The sequence below is a fragment of the Dermacentor albipictus genome, chromosome 4 (assembly GCF_038994185.2).
Source record: "Dermacentor albipictus isolate Rhodes 1998 colony chromosome 4, USDA_Dalb.pri_finalv2, whole genome shotgun sequence".
Lineage (NCBI taxonomy): Eukaryota > Metazoa > Arthropoda > Arachnida > Ixodida > Ixodidae > Dermacentor > Dermacentor albipictus.
This window is the reverse complement of record NC_091824.1, coordinates 170,595,296-170,615,640: the sequence shown is the minus strand read 5'-3', so window position 1 is coordinate 170,615,640 and position 20,345 is coordinate 170,595,296. Positions and strand designations below refer to the sequence as shown.

The 20,345-nt window shown below is 44.8% G+C and overlaps 1 protein-coding gene across 1 annotated transcript in view; it reads left to right on the top strand.

Annotated features, from left to right (window-relative positions):
• The first annotated feature begins 4,508 nt into the window (after positions 1-4,508).
• The window catches only part of Cbs (Cystathionine beta-synthase), an 80,007-nt gene continuing 64,170 nt past the window's right edge, over positions 4,509-20,345 (top strand). Inside the window, exon 1 of the mRNA XM_065432543.2 lies at positions 4,509-4,683. Coding sequence (XP_065288615.1) covers positions 4,668-4,683 — 16 coding nt within the window. The 5' untranslated portion in view covers positions 4,509-4,667. The remainder of the gene's footprint in view (positions 4,684-20,345) is intronic.

The following is a 20,345-nucleotide window of genomic DNA, read 5'->3' as shown; positions in this document are numbered from 1 at the left end:
ATCATCAACCTGGCTACACCCAGTTGAGGGAAAAGGCCTCTCCCATATTTCTCCAACTACCCCGGTCATGTACTGATTGTGGCCATGTTGTCCCTGTAAACTTCTTAATCTCATCCGCCCACCTAACTTTCTGCCGCCCCCCTGCTACGCTTCCATTCCCTTGGAATCCAGTCCGTAACCCTTAATGACCATCGGTTATCTTCCCTCCTCATTACAAGTCCTGCCCATGCCATTTCTTTTTCGTGATTTCAACTAAGATGTCATTAACTCGCGTCTGTTCCCTCACCCAATCTGCTCTTTTCATATCCCTTAACGTTACACCTATCATTCTTCTTTCCATAGCTCGTTGCGTCGTCCTCAATTTAAGTAGAACCCTTTTCGTAAGCCTCCAGGTTTCTGCCTCGTATGTGAGTACTGGTAAGACACAGCTGTTATATACTTTTCTCTTGAGGGATAATGGCAAACTGCTGTTCATGATCTGAGAATGCCTGCCAAACGCAACCCAGCCCATTCTTATTCTTCTGATTATTTCAGTCTCATGATCCGGATCCGCAGTCACTACCTGCCCTAAGTAGATGTATTCCCTTACCACTTCCAGTGCCTCGCTACCTATCGTAAACTGCTGTTCTCTTCCGAGAGTGTTAAACATTACTTTAGTTTTCTGCAGATTAATTTTTGAATCCACCCTTTTACTTTGCCTCTCCAGGTCAGTGAGCATGGATTGCAGTTTGTTCCTTAAGCAAGGCAATATCACCAGCAAATCGCAAGTTACTAAGGTATTCTCCATTAACTCTTATCCCCAATTGTTCCCAATCCAGGTCTCTGAATACCTCCTGTAAACATGCTGTGAAGAGCGATGGAGAGATCGTTTGCAGAAGGGAGGCATCCTATTTGATCAACGAGAAAATTAAGACAAAAGGGTCCCTATGGCTGTCAGAAATAAGCAATAAAAAGATAAACAGGCAGCTAGGAAATTCTGGCAACATCTGAACTCCTTGGGTAATAGGACAAGCCTAGAGCAGAGGTATATAGTAGCAGCTTAAGGTACTCGGTTAGAAGGAGAGGAGGCAATGGAGCATTTAGGAACCATGATGAGGGAAAAATTTACAGAACGGTACATGCAGTACGTCGGAGAGGTATAGCCCGGTCAATCCACTGCTTTCGCTTGGACAAAGAGAGTGGGAAAGGGCCGAGAAGAGGGTACCAAGTAGCACATCGGCAGGCCCCGATGGTATTCCAATTATGTTAATAAAGAAATTGGGCCCGAAATCTAAGAAAGCATTAAGGGAGGTGGTGAGCAAAATGCTAATGGATGGTAAAGTACCTGACGAATGGAGGCTAAGTAGGATGAGAATGATATGTAAGGGAAAGGGGACAAAGCTGACATAAATAACTACCGGCCTATAACAGTCACGTCAGTGGTTTACAGGGTGGTTATGCAGATTATAAAGGACAGACTGCAGGCATGGGTAGAGAACGAGGGGGTGCTTGGAAAGCTACAAAATGGGTTCCGGAAGCATAGGGGGCTAGAAGACAATCTGTTCTCACTAACATAGTGCATTGAAATAGCTGAAAAGGAACAGACTCCTATGGCTGGCTTTTTTGGATATCAAGGGAGCCTATGACAGTGTACTTCAAGAGCGCTTGTGGGGCATTATGGAAACTTTAGGAATGCGAGATGGAGTAACCAATTTCTTAAAATAAATCTATGAATATAACCGGGTGATTATACAATGGGAAAAGCAGGTTTCGGATCGTGTAATGATTCGGCGGGGGCTTAGGCAGGGGTGTCCATTGTCACCTCTGATGTTTATGCTGTACCTACAAGGTCTAGAGGCTAAAATACAGCAAAGCGGACTCGGCTTCAACCTATAATTTTTCAAACAAGGAAAACTGATTGAACAGTCATTACCAGGACTGATGTATGCGGATGATAGTGTATTAATAGCTGACAATATAGAAGATCTGCAGGGATTGATTAACATATGTGGTACAGAAGGAGACAAATTAGGCTTGAAGTTTAGCAAAAAAAAAACAGCAGTCATGATTTTTAGTGATAACATTTGCGGCGAGCATAAGATACAGGAGGCCGCGCTGGAGATAGTCGATAAACACAAGTATCTTGGGGTGTGGATAAATAATGGCATTGAGTATCTGACAGAGTACGAAAAATATGTAACGACAAAAGGTAACAAAAGTGCAGCGATTATGAAGAGTAGGGCACTGTGGAACTACAATATATATGAAGTAGTACGAGGAATATGGATGGAGGTGATGGTTCCAGGTCTGACTTTTGCCAATGCAGTTCTATGTATGAGAGCAGAGACCCGGGCACAGTTGGAAACTAGGCAACGTGGTGTGCGTAGGCTTGCTCTGGGAGCACATGGCAAGACACCAAATCATGGGGTGCAGGGGGATCTGGGATGGTCTTCTTTCGAGGGCAGAGAGACTTGTAGCAAGATACCATTTGAGGAGCGATTGAGAAAAATGGGGGAAATGCGGTGGGCTAGGAAGGTTTTCAGTTACTTAAACACGAGGAATGTTGACCCAAGGTGGAGGAAGCGAACTAGAAAATTGTCAAGCAAATACTTGGCCAGCAGTGGGGGGGACAGGTAAGGAATCATCCGTCAAGAAAAAGGTTAAGGAGACAGAGAGGGACATGTGGAAAACAGAGATGCAAACCAAATCAGCATTAGAGACATACAGGACGTTTAAGCAAGAAATAGCCAAAGAAAATATTTACGACAACTCTAAGGGAAGCTTATTGTTGTTTGAGGCCAGGACAGGTGCACTGCGGACTAAAACGTACCGAGCCAGATACCAGGAGATAGATTTGTTGTGCGAAGCGCGTGGAGAGGAAGAGGAAACGGCTGAACACCTGATACTTGCTTGTAAACAACTTCACCCTGCAGTTGAATAACGGGGAACTATTCAAAGCTTTGGGTTTTAAAGACAGTGAAAGTAAAATAGACTTTGAACAGGTAGAAATAACTAAACGGAGGCTATCTGATTGGTGGATAATATCAACGCAAAAGTAAAGGAGTAAATACATAGGTATGCATGCATACACTCTAAGAATAGTTTACACCCTTTGGAGTGCCCCTTCTGCCACACAACAATAATTGTATCAAGGCAGATGACGATTATCGTTGTGTGGCAGAAAGGACACTCCAAAGGGTGTAAACTGTTCTTAGAGTGTATAGTACCATTCAAGGCTAGGTGGCGCGCGCCGCCGCCGCCCGATTCAAAGGGTTGAGCCTCAATCACCCATCCATCCATGCGACTCCGTAAGTCCTCGCCCCCCAAGAGGACAACTGCTGGTCCCAGGCAATGGGCGCGCTCGATTTCTGTATGCGGCAATGAGCAAGACACGTCGCGCAAGCAGTCTTTAATCTTCATTTCAGATTGTTCTTATGATTCATGACAGTCGGGTAAGAACTGGGAGAATCGCGTAAGGACCGGAAACACTAGAGTCGAGGAAATCCGGAGTCTGCCCAGCTGGCCTCTTGGTAAAAGAAAGAAAACAAAAAAGGCGTGTAAACCAAAGTCCACGCCAAAGAATACACCGTCGACGTACATGCGAGTAAAAAAGAAAAAAAAAAGACGAAGAAGAAAGAAGACGCGAATGAAACATCTCGCAGGAATAATAGAGAGTCTGGAAAAACAACGCATTACTTCTATCGCCATCTGCTGAGTATTCGCTAACTTAATGCGCGCGCGGGATATTTCGAATGTTCCCGCACGCCGCACGCCTTCGTCGCGCGCGTCGAGTTTGCGTGCTTTTTAAGCCACTCTTCAGGTAGGCTTGCGCATTTTTTTTTCTCATAAAGCTAGCGCTCAGAATATGCCTTTTGATGGACACATAGGAATTTATTTAACAATATTTTACCTTTAGACGCAGGACACAAGCAGCTGTAAAATTGGTATCGCAGGGAGGGACCTTTTAGGTTACAGTGACTTTTTCAGGGAATCTGCAGTTGCTTATTTCACCTGATTTAGGAACTGGTCTGTATTAACTTGCTCGAAGCAAGTATTCCAGGCGTCCTTTCGCCATCACAACACTTCAAACGGACCGTTCGAAGACCGATGAGTGAAGGGTTTTCGTGAACAGAATTGATTTTTCGTAAATTTGATGCAACATTCGTTTAATTGTAAGATGAGTCCAGATTCTTAAACCTTACGAAAAATTCGGAAGAACTGATACGGCTGCCGCACTGAGTTCTTGTTACTACTCAGTTCCCCTTTGTAACGGCTCAATCGCTTATCAGGGCATTCAGGCCGCTCTCGCATAATTCCACCTGGGCGCATTATGACCTATCAAACTTGGCAGATGGCATGAAGGAGCCGTCGAGCCGGCAGTCATCGATTGTAATCACCGCGGCTCGCAGCTGCGCGCGCGGCGAATAAGGAAACGATGATCGCTCGGCGAGGGCGGGAACCTGCCTGCTCTCGTGTCGTGGCCGGATACTGGCTCTTCAAGGTCGGCCTGCAGGCTGCGGCTGTGCGCGCGAGGCTGGACCGGCGGTGGCAGCAGCAGCGGCACGCGCCGAGTCTGCTGCAGCAGGCGGCCGCGCAAGCCACTCGCTCTTCGAGGCAGCTAGCAGCGAGTCGCTTGATCGCAGGAGTTGTCGCCGCCGCCGGAGACGCCGTTTCCCCCAGGTGTTGCCATGCAGGCCTGCCTAGGTGAGCCGTGCAACTCTTTCCTGACTCGGTCGTGTCGCGGTGACGTCACGGGTGATGCCATCGACGAAAGCATCGGATGTTTGCGAGGGAATCAACAGTGGACCGTCTCCCCTTTGCCGGCGTATATAGTTGAGCGAGAGGGAAAACAAAATGGTTACTTGCGCTGCTCGAGTGGCCAGAAACAAGAACTTTGCCTCGCCTATGTGTCGACACCATCCACTGCACGAGCTGTCGGTTACGCAAGGCGTCGAAAGTGAGGCTTATTACGAATGGGAGATCCGAGCCCTGCATCGTACGAATGTATGATCGAGTTGATTATGTAGGCGCGCCATCGGCAGGATGCGGGTCACGTTAGATGGCATATGCTGAAATACATCATACTGTGTTCGCGCTCTCGACCAGCGCAGTCAGTTTAACGGGTTGAAGGAAATGTGGTATATTCACGTGTCGTTCGTCGTAACCCCGGAATTCTCGTAAGAGCGATCGCAGAATTTCGGCCCAGTGGAATCGAAAAAAAGGTCTCTTTTTCTCGTCGGCGACATGCATCTTTAAGGTGTTAACAAGACGCCAGGAAATTCCGGCGAGGTGTGGCTGTAGTCGGTACGCATGGTACTGAACTGCCCTCCTCATTCGAAAATCCCAGTCGAAATATCCTGTAGAGTACATTTGACCATCTTTTTTCCCTACTTTTCGTGTGAAGTAATACATGATCAAAAGTCATTTTCGTTGTTAAATCTGATTAGTCACTAGATGTGTAGTGACGATGTACTTAACGAGGGAAAGAATCCCTTATTATTATTTCATGAGCCAGATTGCTGTTTTCCCAAGCTTATTTACCTTTCACACTGTACTGCACCGAATGGCGTGAGAATGTCGGGCCTAGTTTGGAAAAGAACCAACCCGAACGTCACTTGATGTACATCGATATCAGCTTTTGTTTTCTAAAAAACTGATTTCAGCACATGCCTCGTGCAGCGAAGTATGTTTACTAGCACTCTTGCATCTGTCGCATAATTAATATTAATATCGGATACTCTCTAGAGAAAGAAGCCAAATATGATCCGACAACAAGTATGAGCCCTATAGGGTTTCTAAACATTTTTCAGGGGGAATTTGTCTCATTCTGACGGCCAGACGTCATACCAGACAAATCACTGTGGTTTACGGCACCTAGGTGCAACCGTATGCTTGAACCCCACTGTCGACCTGCTTTGTGCAGTTTGTGATTAAATTTGTTCATGAGCTGTTTTCAAATTGTCGCAGAAGCGCGTACGACACCTCCAACCTCCACGACCACAGGACGAGCCACGTTAATATATTACATAAGCATTTCCATTTTGTACTGTCATGTTCAAGCAACTTTGTCCAGGCGGGCATTATATTTCACGGCGCCGTTCTCAAACTTACTTCTGGTTGTTTCTGTTCTAACACAATAAATCCTCAAAAGAAAGTGCAGTGAAACGTACAAGAAGTCTGTAGTATGCCAGCGCGTTTGTGTCAGGGCGAAGCCAACGTACTCTTCAGTTGGTCATTAGATGCAGGGCTAAATTAGGATATGCTAAATCTACCTCTACATAGAAATGCATAATTTCGCCGTGGAGTCATCTAAGTAGCTGTAGCATTATAGCCGAAAGATATCCTCAAATTCAATTCGCTTCGCTTGTACGGCGTCCTTCGTAGCTCAAGTCTCATCCCAAGCCATTTTCGTTCTGCACCCGTCAAAGATGTTGCTCCGTGAGGGGTGTATAGTGACAGGGGATAAAAAAAATGGAAAGAGATTTTTGTGCAACAAACTTGTAACACAAATGGTACGCGCTGATTTTTATAGGCCTTCAAACACTGTTGTTGCGGTACTTGAAAACTTAAGGGAATATATGCACTGCCATGTAAAATCGTATGACAGAATACTACTGGCAGGGGGCATTAATTTACCAAACATTGATTGGCACACCTTTTCATTGCATTCTGCTCACAGTGTTGATAACACAATGTTTGTTATGTTGTATTCACGTTTGACTTACTGCAAATGGTGAATAATTTCACGAGAGTACAAGGAGCCGTAGGCTCAATTCTAGACTTATTTTTTGTAAGTGGCGCCATTCGAAATGCGATAAACTGTGAAGTCACAGTTATCTACCCTGATCGCCAAAACAGTGTTCATTTGTTTCAAATCTTTCTTGTGCTGATGATGAATCTATTCTCGATATGCTTCCATTTTACTTCGATGACTTCAGAAACAGCACTTGTAATATAAATGACTTATGGCTTTCCTTTAAGGGAATTTTCTCTGAATTTATCCACCGTTTTGTTCCCAAAATTGCAAAAGCTTCTGTGCACCGTAACCCATGGATTTCTCGTGAGACGTTACGCTTACAGCGAAGGCTTAAAAGGTTAAAAACGAAATCAAGAACAAATGTAACCTTAAAATCTACTGTGGACGGCACTTCAGAACAACTCAAACAAAAAATAATTTGCGACAAAGAAAAATATTACGGAACGATCCTGCCTTCGCTAATTAAAGCGTCTTCCGAGAGGCTCTGGCGCCAAATCACACCTAAATCTTCTTCCACCAGTGAGTACACGATAGACCGCAAATGTGTAAGTGATGAGACTGTAGTTTGTTCTGCTTTTAACAAATTCTTCCAGTCGGCATTTACCAAAGATAATGGTTGCCTTCCCAACTTTTCCATATCGCTTCCTGTTATATCTGACGTTGTTATTTTTGAGAGCGGCGTTTTTAACTTGCTCTTGAACGTTGATACTAAAAAGTCACCAGGACCAGATAATATACTAATAATATAATATGCTAGATAATATAAGCGTTATGCGGAATGGTGTGCTAAGTATCTCTATGTCGTATTCACCACATCTTTACGCGATGGTTCACTACCGGATGACTGGAGGACGGCCAAAATCAAACATTTGCATAAATCCGGGAAAAAAGCACATATAGAGAATTACCGACCAGTATCTCTAACGTCTATATCATGCAACATTTTAGATCATATAATTCATAAACATATATTAGGTTTCTTAGAAGAACACAAGGTACTTGCAGATGTCCAAAATGGTTTCAGACATAGGTTATCTACATGTACTTAATTAGTTGAGACTGTGCACGATCTCGCACAGGTGATTAATGAAGCGAAACAAACATATATTGTGTTCATGAATTTTCGCAAAGCATTTGACAAGGTGTCACATAAGAAATTAATTCATAAATTAGGGTATCATATAAAAAATGAACAGATACTTACTCGGACCAGAGCCTACCTTACTAACAGACACGAATTTGTCACCTTAGCCGCAATGACGGGAATCTTATCTCGTTGCCGACATCTTCCAACACAGGCTAAAATCCAAATTTATCATGCACTGTTTGCTTCATACATTTACTACTGTGGTCTAGTATGGGCTACAACGACAAAAGGAAACGTTGCAAAGATCGGTGTACTTCAAAAGAGGATCATATTGCAAAAGAGGACATATTGCAAACCTTGATTACCAGTCTCCCACGCGAAGTGCTTTTATAAGCTAAAATATGATTAGGGCGGAATATATGTATCCGTATCGCTTGCTCCGCTCCTTTTACTTTTCCACTGTAGCTTTCCAAGATTTTCTAATGAATCTAGCATCTCTAAGAAAAATACATATTACACTATCCACACGTAACGATGATGTTTGGCTTCAACAGAAATTTCGAAATAATTATAAAGTTCAGTCATTACTGCATAATCTGCCAGCAATCTACAAAAACGGTTTAAACGCGTGAAAAGCTTCCCGGTTCATGCAGTACGTGTAGTGACCTTCATCTGTTGACTACCACTCACGTTGACTACCACTCTACATACACGCAGACGCACCAACAAAGGAATGCAGGGTCGATCGAAGCAGATTACGATGGCACGCACACAGAAACAAGCGCGGTCAGGCACGGTCGCGGACAGAGTTGACGTCACAAAAACAGAGTTGACGTCACAACACCACGGTTTCCGGTCTCCGCTCCGCTCGCTCACTCAACGGGGGGCGGAGCTACAGCGCAATTTGAACCGACGATTACGTCGCCCCTAATTGAAAAAAAACTCCAAATTTTACCTACATGGTTTATAAGGTTCCCGCATCCGTATATGAGCGTCTTATTGAATTCGACAGACTCTTCAGCTTCCCTTTAAGGGAGATGGTTAAAACTTGTGATCATAAGAACCGCTAAGAAGTAAGTTTCTTTTTTCCGTTTGTCTATCTTCTTGCTTACTCGTACCAATAGACGGCTTCGCCGTCAGTCATGCTTAACGTGGGGCCTTGCGCTTTCTGCTTCTTGTTTTGTTTCTTTTGTCGTCATCCTGACAGATGGTAACTTTCCTGCCATATTTCCCGCAGGAAACAGCCGTGAAAATGTGCATCACGTCTACGCAGCTCAGCAGTTATACCCGTATAATAGCACACTGCACTTTCACGCGTTGTGAACGTATACTCGACACAGCTGCCATTGTCTGGGGCGAGGATGGCACTGCGACAGGCGTATATTAAAAAAAAAATGAAAGGCATTCACCTTCACATCCACATTGACGTGGTGTCACAGCTGTACAGTACTGGCGCAGCAAACCGAGCAGACGGGCAGAGCAACTGTGTTCAAAGGTAGTTTCGTTTGAATGGTATGATGGGGTCAATTAAAGATTCCAAAGCTCTCATACGACACCGATATATTGCTTTTACAGCGAAGCTATTTATGCGGACCCTTTGCCGTCATTGTCGCACTTCGCTAAAGAGGAGCCATGTGACCTGACGGCAGAGGAAAACGAGAGCTCAACACGGGGAAAGGGGTTGGAGTGACCCTTTCCCCCCGTGAGAATGCTATCTTATACGTGAATTTCATACAGTTGTCACACGATGCATTTTCGGCGATCGAGCCAGATCGCCATCTGATTTATCGAAGATTGATTCCACCCTGCAGCGAAAGAAAATGTTATGCTGGCGGTTTGCAGCCGACGAACAGTGCCCGGCTATTGAAACGCGATACCAGGAGCGTGTGGCTGCCAGAACTGCTTGCGCCAGAAAGAAGTGCCGGCCACCATGTCAATCGTGAAACCAATCCAACCAATCGCCAAAAGGATTGCAGCGCCCGCATCTCCGGTGGTGGGCCTTGCGCGCAATATACGGAGCTTTGGATTAGTGGTTTCACACATTCCATCCAAGCTACAACTATGGGAAGACCACGAGTAGTGTGTACTCCTGGAGAAGACGCTGCCTGCCCCAAAAGCGAAAATGAGGTGGAAGAATGGTGAAACAAAAGATTCACAATATAGACTGCTTGCGAAGTTTCACTTGCATGGGGTAACACTCGGTGTAACTAACACAACTTCGTTATTCGACCACCTTCACGGACTGGAAGGGGCGGTGATATTTTAATTAAGAACTCTCACCCCGAAAACTGACAATGATCATGTTGCTGAAACAGATAGCTTATTCTCGCCCAATTCTATATATTTATCTCTGTCATCCAGCTTTTCGGAAAACGAATATAAAGATAATAGAGCCCGGTACAATATTATTCCAAATGAGAACGTTTAAAAAGCCAGAGTGTTCGTTAGTTATAAACTGGGCCAGCCACTTTATTTACTATGCTTTTCATAAATTTGCCGTTTGCATTTGGCTGTTTATGTTGTTGATATCGTCGTTGTCGTTGTTTTTGTTTTGCACAACCTAACTAAATTTGCTTTATTGTACCTTCAAAACCAAAGGTATTATAGAGGGGTGGATAAAAAGAACACAAAAACAACAAAATAAGGCAGTAAGTGCTAATGATTAAGGTCAAGTGAAGCCTGGAGCGATAATGTCGGTTATGGCCATACGATACTTTGCGTTGTCATCAATCGCAATAACTGTGCATGTAAGGTGGTTTCATTCTTGGAAAGTTCTGGGAATGAAAGACACATAAGGATAGGCTCTAGTGCGGCACTGCAAAATTCCTTTAACGAAAAAAAGTTTCCAGCGTCCCCACTGATCGAAAAAACGCACGACACATTTCTACTTCTCAAGACCGTCACTTGCCCTGTATTCTTCTATACGTATATCTTTTTTTTCTCCCGGATGTTTACAGTCATCCACCCCGAAGGACTGCCGTAATAGGTGTGTCGGTGCTCGCGAGGCAATGTCCTTGAGAAAGGTCGGTCGTTGGCGCGAGGATGCGGTAACGCGCTGAGCCCGGTACCTTTCCGCGGAGCCACGCGGTCCGCCCCTCTCGCTGTTTCTTCCAAGTTATTCCCCTGACGGAACAGGTCAAGAAGTTGTCTTCCTCGAACATTTGCAACCCTACTACCTCAAAGATGGTGGTGCGCGTTGAAGTCACCTACAGTAATATAAGGTCCTTGGCTGGAGTCAAGAACAAGTTTTAGGTGTGCAGAGTCAAATCTTCCCCAGGGAGAAATATAGCCACCGATGATCGAGATTGTCTGGCGCTTTAGCTTCAGTGTTACAGAAAAGTACTCGTTGCTGTTATGCAACAAGCATAACAGCAACGAGCATGTGCTGTTATGGAACTTGCTTTGGTTTAGCGAATGCGCGAGGTCACATCGCACACATAGTAAAACTTTGCTAGGATTTCCACTTGTCTCAGACGCGAATTGTTCGTATCCAGAGAGTCTAAATGGCGATGTCATATTCGGCTCGCATATCGCGATAACTAGAAATCGATGCTTGAGCACTCTCTGTTTAAAATATCCCAGGCAATCCCGTGGACCTCGTGCATTCCACTGAAATATCACGGAGTGGTTTACCCTTTCCTTAAATAATAACCTTGAAGGTGATGATGCCATTGTGTTTGCTAGCTTTTATATAGCAGCAAGCACTGGTTCTAGTACGTCGAGAATATGCACCGCAGCCTTGGCAACGGGCGTTTTAACTCCTGTAAGCAGCATTCGCAAGGAACGAATTAAATGTGCAAGGATTGCCTTGATTTGCCCATGCAGCGATGAAGCCCCTGTCAACATGCACTGCCTCATTTGCTGTTTTACCTGATTGTGGTTTCACCGTAAGCCTTAACTTCCAACCCTGACAAGATCTCTCACTTGAAGCACAGAATGGCATTTGCGTACGTTGGCGCTGGCACCATTACTCCTATCCAGGTTCCACGCACCACCTCATGTTTATTGTGGCCCCAAAGTTCTCCGTTTTGTTATTGCTGCATGCCGCTTCCTCTTTATTTTCAGATTTTCTTGGTGGGTGCTTGAGTATGTCTTTCCTTCGCTGATGTATACGCCGATGTATACGCCGCTGATGTATGCCGAGGGATTTATATTGCTTGACTGTAGGTATCGCTTGCTGTTGAATTGACATCACGTGGCTAAGCTCGCGGCGCACCGCGTGGTGGGAGAGCCTGCAAATTGAACCAGATGTGTCGACTGAGTGGGTTCGTTCCATCTTATATTTGTAGTAGGACAGTCCGGAGATCGAATATGTCACCTTGCGTTATACAACAGAACGCCAGAGCCATTGTGGCTAGCGACCCGCGCTTTCGTGTTCTATGGAAATCAATAAATTATCGCATTCATATTTGGGCATAATTGACGCACCTTAAGCTTTCATAACATTAGGTTTGCTAATGCCGTCATATTCTATTGCCATAAGCGATAAAGTAAAAGAAAACATGCAATGTTGCCTAGAAGAAGGGGTGAAATGGGCCTTAAGGCTTCTCTAACCCAAACCGAATGTCTATAACCTTGTCGAGTTGGAGCGAGTAGAAATATGGAGGCATTATATTCATGCTCACTGTCGTCTCTCGTAGACAGCGCGTTGTTACAAACTGAACGTGACGCCGACACCCGCGTATACGAAGGAGGCGCAAGAATAGAAGTCGGAGAGTGGTTATGTCAAATATGCGTTGTATATTGCAGGGACTCTAAATAGAGAAATGCTTACACCTGTATGAGAAAATTACCTATTTACAATACCAAAGGCGCCACTGTTACTGCGAGAAGGCGCTTGCTGAGCCAGAAAAGGCGCAAAAAGGAAAGGCAGGGGGCGACGCCACGTTGAAGTTCCCGCATCAGATTGCCGTGACGTCATTTATTTTGACGCCGTCAGCTTGGACCTTGTTAATTCTTTATCGGTAAGAATGAACTGTATTGTGTAACTTCTTTATGTGTTCTCAGATAATTCGAAGTACTTGTTTTTACATATGCAACTGTACACACGTTCGTTTTCTGTCGGTTCCTCCACTCATGTACAGAAGTTTATGTTAATGCTGGCTGACTGCTTTCTTTTGCTGTACTTTTGTGCCACGTTTTGCATAAGTTTTTTGACAATATCTTTCTCTGCCAAGCGAGAGGAGTAGCCGGTGCCACCTAAAGGGGCCAACCTCTCCTATTACAATATTTCGAAAAAGAACCAAGAAAGAAATGCCTAAGCTTTAACATGAGAAGTTTTGGGGACCTTTACGGAGCCAATGCTGCTCAACTACGAAAAAAAGAAAGATAGTTTGAAATTCCCTATCTCACACTCACATCAAGAATGGGCGGACGCTATGCTTTTTTTTTCCTTCTTTTCTTTAGGCGCGAAATTCAATTAACGGAACTTTCACCTTAATTTTCTCTTCTTAAATGAACTCATTATTGCTAAATTCATGAAATTAGAGTTTTTCAAGTAATACTTTATGAGGGTAAATCGATTTAATGTTACTTGGTTTTGTTCCTTTTAAAGCACCCCCAGACCTGTGCAAATCAGTGTATCCTCAATATTCATTTCCGTAGCTGGATTGCAAGTCACCTGATTAAACATGTTTTGTCACTGTGTTCGGCCTTGAAATTTCTGTACGTTATCTGTTGGCTCCGCAGTTACGGCCAAAGCTTGAAAGGGTATCCGTGTGATTTGTACGACGCCGACGGCGTTAATAGGGGTAATATTGATGTGAGTAACATTGCAGCCTCACCAGTTCACCTATGCGGAATTATTTGCACGCTTTATGCGATTCTGGACGTGGTTCGACCCTTGATTAGTGACTTTTTTTGCGTCGCTTACTTCCCGTTTGGCTTTTCTCACCACTGATTTACTTTTTTCTTTTTTTCTTTTGTTTCCCTTGTGTTTCTTGCGCATGGCTTCAATGAGGAGTGAAGCGGTACACAATCGGAGTTTTGACAGCTGACATTTTCTCCCTCCTGACGCCGAGTTACTCTTTAGTGTTTACCCACGTAATATAGAGTCTCAAGAAGTTATCGCATTTGCGAAAACGCGGGCTGCAGAAAAAGGTGCAACTTTATCAATAAGGCAACGATTAGTTTATTGATTTTATAGGAACACACACCTCTGGTGGTGCTTCAATGGCGACGGCGTTCTTCTTCAGAGCAAGAAATCGCGACTTAGATTCCTGGCCACAGCGGCCACATTTAGGTGGATTCGAAATGCAAAAGCACTCGTACAACGCGCTTATATAGAAGCACGTTAAGGAGCCTCCGATGGTGGAAGTTATTCAGTAGCCCTAATAACGGCGTCCTTCATAACTGGCTGTGTATTTTCGTAACGTTAAATACCACAGAAAGCATTGACATTAGGGACTTAATTTCATCAGTATACCGCTCTCAAGTCTTACATAGTTCGCAATTTTTTCTGGGCCCATTCTGAAATGGCTTCGTAAATGCCCACTGAATACGTTTCTAATCGGCGTGCTTTACTTAAATGGTTTGTGTATGGTACAATACTTCCATGCTTATGGTATACTTCTTACGTACATTACGTGGAATTTCAACAGAATCCAATTCCGTAACCACAGAGTGTAAGACACATGGAGGTATACTGCAGAAGAGTACGCATTTGGGCTGGTTGGTTCATGATTACGAGCAATAAAAACAGCGCTAAACAACAGGACGAGTGAAGGCACACAGACAACAGCGCTGTGTATATTGTACATGGAGGTATATTAGCAAAGTGGGTTGTTGGGGCAGCTTTACATATTTGCCATTTAACAGCGAACATAAACTGACAGCAGCGACAGATGACACAGGAAAGCTTAACTGTTCCTGAGCCTTCTCACTTTCCGTTACCGCCCCGTGATTGCTTAGTGGCTATGGTGTTGGGCTGGTATGCACAAGGTCGCGTGATCGTATCCCGGCCACGGCCACCGCATTTCGATGCGGGCGAAATGCGGAAACACCCGTGTACTTAGATTTAGGTGCACGTTAAGGAACCCCAAAGGGGGTCCAGATTATTCTGGAGTCCCCCACTATATGGCGCGTCTCGTGATCCGATCGTGGTTTTTTGCACGTAAAACCCCCATAGTTGTTTCCCTTCCCGTCGATCTGTTCTCATTTTAATTTTCCAATGTGATCGTACACCGGGTGGTATACGGGAACGTTCCAGTATAATTACTTTATTACTGGACCTGTGCGTGAGCTCGAATTATTGACAGGCACGCTTAACCGCGAATATATAAACCGTGCAACGTGCGAAAAAATTTTTTGGGACGAGTCCAGCCCAGATAATTCTCCCTCCCCCCATGAGTAAACAGCTGTTATAGTAACGTACTTCAACTTAGATGCCAACACTAGCCTATACGGAAATTCCAGGATGATCAGTGCAGTAGATACTTCCATTTATGTCGTGCTTCGTGAATGTAAAACTAAACGACTTCCGCTACGAACCTAATGTACAAATAACTGAATGTGTGTCAGATATTGTGAACAACCTGAAAAGAAAAAAGAACGCTGTGGAGACCTTTGCAAGGCTCCAACAGGTGTTTAAAGAGATATGTGCTGCGCACAGTTGATCATGTGACAGCCTTATAGTTCACGGCCAGAAAACTACAGCTGAGGACGGCCGTACCGACGGCAGGAAAAAGCCGTAATGACGCACGCCAGCTGACGCCAAGAGAATCCTACACAGTGCATTCATCCTCATAAACCAAACACTGGTTTCCGCATACTGACCACTGCCAGGAATGGACGTATATATAGCGCTCAGAAGATTGTGCGACAACAAGATTTGCTGTTGCACCAGGCGCGACAAAGCACCGTACCCCTCACCATTATCGTCGCCATAGATTTCATTACTAAAGCCAACGTAGCCGCCGGCTCCAACGCTTCGTGCTCGCTTGACATTGATTCGCATATCTATTTTTGTGCTCGTCCTTCTGCAAATGATGATGTTCAATGTGCCTTCATTTTGGCACCGTTGAGTCGATCGAGAAAGAGAACCAGCAATGCTCGCCACCCTCATAAAAAAAGACATTTCCAGCACCTTTACAGAAACAAAAGACTCGCTCGCTAGATTGGCGAAAACGGGCGACTGGCTTGCTCATCCAGGTATATGGCAGCGAAATTGCCGAGGCTGCTATTTTCTATAGACGAGAGTTCCAGTCGTACATATAGATGTAAAATCACAACTCTATTTTTTATCTGAAATTTACGAAAGCTGGACTGAACTGAAGCAAACTGAATTGCTCCTGTGTGAGCTTTGCGTCCTTCTTTGTTGGCCGGCGTTGAAACAGCAAATTCTCGGTTGCCATCAGAAGGCGACATTGTGGAGTTCTGTTCACATCGTACTGGTGGCTTTTTTCTTCCCGCACCAGAACTATCGCTGATATTTTCCAGCTTCGTTACTTGAAGAATTTTCTAACCTCTTTCTGCTCTCGCGAAGCAAGCCTTTTCTGGGCGACATTAAATGTGATAACCAACCAAGAAAGGTTATTGCGAATTATTACCTTCTTGTAGTGTCCTCGTCGACGTTATCGTGCGCAACTCAAGATAACTGCAGTTTGCCACCCCGAAGATAACTTCTGAAGAAAGAAGACTGGGCAGAGTTGTGTTCATGACTGTACGCAGTCTGTTTTGAGGAGCCTTTGCCCTGCCTTATCTGCGGATTCTAAACTTCAGTCTCGGGAACCGTTCTATCTTGTGTTCGATGGGGGACAAATGTTTGTGTGTTTGGCAGTTGCACGGAGAGGCTGCTTTTATATGTTTACATTAACGCAATTTCTGAAGGTTAACGGCAGCCAGTTCCCATGCGAATAACCCGTGTTTAATTTAACACTAAGCTGGATTAGTAGGCAACGCTTTTTCAATACAATAATGGACAGTCACACCGACAGCAAAGAACTGAAGAAACAGAAAAGACGCCACATAGAGAGACGAGCAGCGACGCCACATTGAGGCTCCGGCACTCGCTCCCGGTGACATCATAAAGATTAACCGCGTTTTTCAAATAGGCGTTTATTGAGAAAAGTGATTACACCGCGTTATAAAGGAACAACAAAAACATTCTGGAGTCCGCGTCCCAAAACCAGGATATGATTATGAGTCATGCAGTAACGCGAGACTCCGGAACTACTTGCGGTTATGTAACGTCCACCCAAAATAAGCACACGAGCATCTTTGCATTTCGTCTCATCGAAATGTGGCCGCCGCGGCCCCGATAGAATCTGCGACTTCATCAGCACCACACACTGGCCTACAGCGACGTGTGGAAACTGACCAAGCAGACGCACCAAACTGCGGGAAACAAAGGCATAGGAGCCTTTGCTTTAATGCTTTAATAAAAGTGCCACTTTTTTCACTGCGTGATTCTGCAGAGAAGAGAGCCGACCACCGGCATATTCGTAGGTATATAGCACAGAGGCCTACGTGCCGCATAAACAGATTCGTTATACGAGCTATGCATAAGCTATTCGACAAGGCAGCTTTGGCTGCCAGAAGCCGCCAGCAAGAGCAGGAACGGTCGAATAAGTTCGGCAGCATTGGCAAAGAAAGCTTTGCTTTATATTCGGCAGTTGCAGAGATCGCAAAACCATCGGCGTTCGTAGCTCGAAGTTGCCGATGCGCTCTGCTGAGACCACTGTATATATGCACCCCATGCAGCTCCTCAACATGCACGCTAGTGTATGTGTGCGCACAACCCTTATGCTGGCAGCGTAGCCCAGCGTGGCGGTGCATCTACTTGGCTGAATCGTTTTTGCAGTTAAACGCACTGCGCGTTTCTCGCGTATCTGGAGACCTAACCCTCCACGTGCGGTCCGCGCATGCGCCTTCGAGAACGCAATAGGGTGGCAGTCGCGGCGACAACGGCACGAACACAGCTCGACTGTCTGTATAATTTCTGACAAAATAAATCTAATGTGCTCTGGGCTGTTCGAGAAGACCAGTGAACCTAGCCGCACTGCTTCGAGTGGCTCCGAAAAACATCCTTCAACGTAGAATCCTTGATGTGGCGATCACGCAAGGGACGCAATTTCGCTCTCGATCATAGCATGACTACAGCATTTAGCACTTGATTGTTTACTTTTTTTATGTCTTTCTAAACTATTACTCCTCAGCCTCACGTTGTTTATGCTTTGCATGCTGGTACAGTCGATGCGTCCGCCACTTCTACACACGTCATGGCTCGCGAGAGACAACCTTTATAGGTCGAGTGCCAATGTGTGCAGCAAATATTTAAGCTAACTACTGGCTGACGTGTGCGTGGCGGCAACGCCTGCTGTGAAATAGCGGGCGACCTTTATTAGCTCTGCACTCGCCGCAGTCGCTTAAAGGCTACGGCGTTGCGCTACTAAGCACGAGGTCGCGGAAGCGAATCGCAGCCGCGGCGGCCGCATTTCGATAAGGGCAAAATGCAAAAAAACGCCGGTGATCTTAGATTTAAGTGCCCTATAAAAAATCCAGGTGGTCAGAGATATTCCCAAGTCCCCCACTCTTAATCAGATCGCGGTTTTCACACGTAATACCCCAGGATTTAAATGAACTTTTCAGCTATATGTTCCAAGCGTAAAATCATTTTCGCTGCAGCATGCCACTTTCATTGAATATCAAAGTCGCAATTCTAGGGCCACTAGATTTCGTCAAATCCCTTAACTGCCACTACAAATTTCAATAACAAGAAAAATTAACGATCGAATTTTTCTCTGCACTTGCATACTTTTGCACCATCTTTTTCTAAACAAGTATGATACCAGGGATGCCTATTGAATTTTTACTGGTCTTGATGAAAACAAAAAAATAGCAAAAGTAATTGTGTATCAGTTGTTTGTCAAAATTACAAGAAGCTGCACATTTAAACGTGTGAAAAAATTGCGGAAAGTTCACGACGAGTTTACTCGTTATCTACACCAGAGGACGCTCGTTGTGATGACGAGTCCCCTAGGGGAACATCAGAAGAGCATCGCCGTCGATATCCGAAAAAGGAGGAAAGCAAGAACAAGAGCTCGCCATGCAATAGGCTACATAAACATGCAGGGCGGCAGAAGAAAGGAAAAGTGGGCAGAGATTGAGGAGCAGTTACATAGAGAACAAATAGGGGTGTATGCGGTTACAGAAACGCACCTTAGAGACTCGGAAAAGCCGCCAGTGATTGAGCATTATGTTTGGGAAGGGTGCAACAGATATAAGTCGGAAAGAAAGAGAGGGGGAGTCAGAATGCTCATCCATCAGGGAGCCAAATGGAAAAGAGTAAATTCACAATGTCAAGAGCATCTTCGGTTATCAGGTACGGTGAGTGGGAAAAAAACTTGGCTGGCCGTTGCGTATTTGTGGACCGGAAAAAATTGCACAGAGAAGAATAAAAACTTAGTGGAATGCATAAACGCTGATATTAAGGGTTTTGGGAATGGTGCTGAAATTATCCTATTAGGTGACATGAATGCCCACATACAGGATTTAGATGGCTATACCGACAATAACGGGTAGTCAATGCTAAACCTTTGTGAGCGACATAACCTTGTTATCGTGAATACAGGGCCTAAGTGTGAAGGACAGATCACGTGGGAAGTGGGAAACTGGCAATCGACCATTGATTACTGCCTGATGACAGAAAGAATTCATGATAAGTTGAGAGAAATGGTCATCGATGAGGAAGGGTTTAGCAGCATAGGGAGTGACCATAAACGCATCATTTTGAAACCCGCATTGGTTGCTCAGTGGCTATGGCGTTGGGCTGCTGAGCACGAGGTCGCGGGATCGAATCCCGGCCACGGCGGCCGCATTTCGATGGGGGTGAAATGCGAAAACACCCGTGTGCTTAGATTTAGGTGCACGTTAAAGAACCCCAGGTGGTCAAAATTTCCGGAGTCCTCCACTACGGCGTGCCTCATAATCAGAAAGTGGTTTTGGCACGTAAAACCCCAAATATTATTAATTATTATTATCATTTTGAACATGGGATATGTAGTTGGGAAAGAGAGCAAGGAGAGCAAAATGGCCCGTCCAAATTTGAACGCTGAACAAATAGCAAAAATATAGTCACTAGAGTTGAGGAAGAACTTGGCAAATGGCCAAGGATGGGAATATGCTGAGCTTCTAAGTGTAACAACGACAGATATATGGAAAGAGAAACAACATGTTCGTTGGAAAGAAAAAAAGAAACCGAAAAGCTGGTGGAACAAGGCAATACGAGAAGCGATCACCGAACGACAGAAAGCATCTCGAGAGCACAGGCAGGTAAAGAAGGCGCAGTTGCCGCAGGATGAAGTAACCAGTAAATGGAAAATATACCGGGAGAAAAAGTTTACGGTTCAAATACTGGTGCAAGCAAAATTAAAAGGTGAAAGTGAACGTTGGTTGTCAGAAATACGTGAGAAAAAGAAGGCCGCACCTAGAATATTTTGGAACCACATAAAATAATTAGGTAGGAAGTCAATAACAATACAACAACATATCCTAGACGAAGACGAAAACAATGTGGAAGGAGAA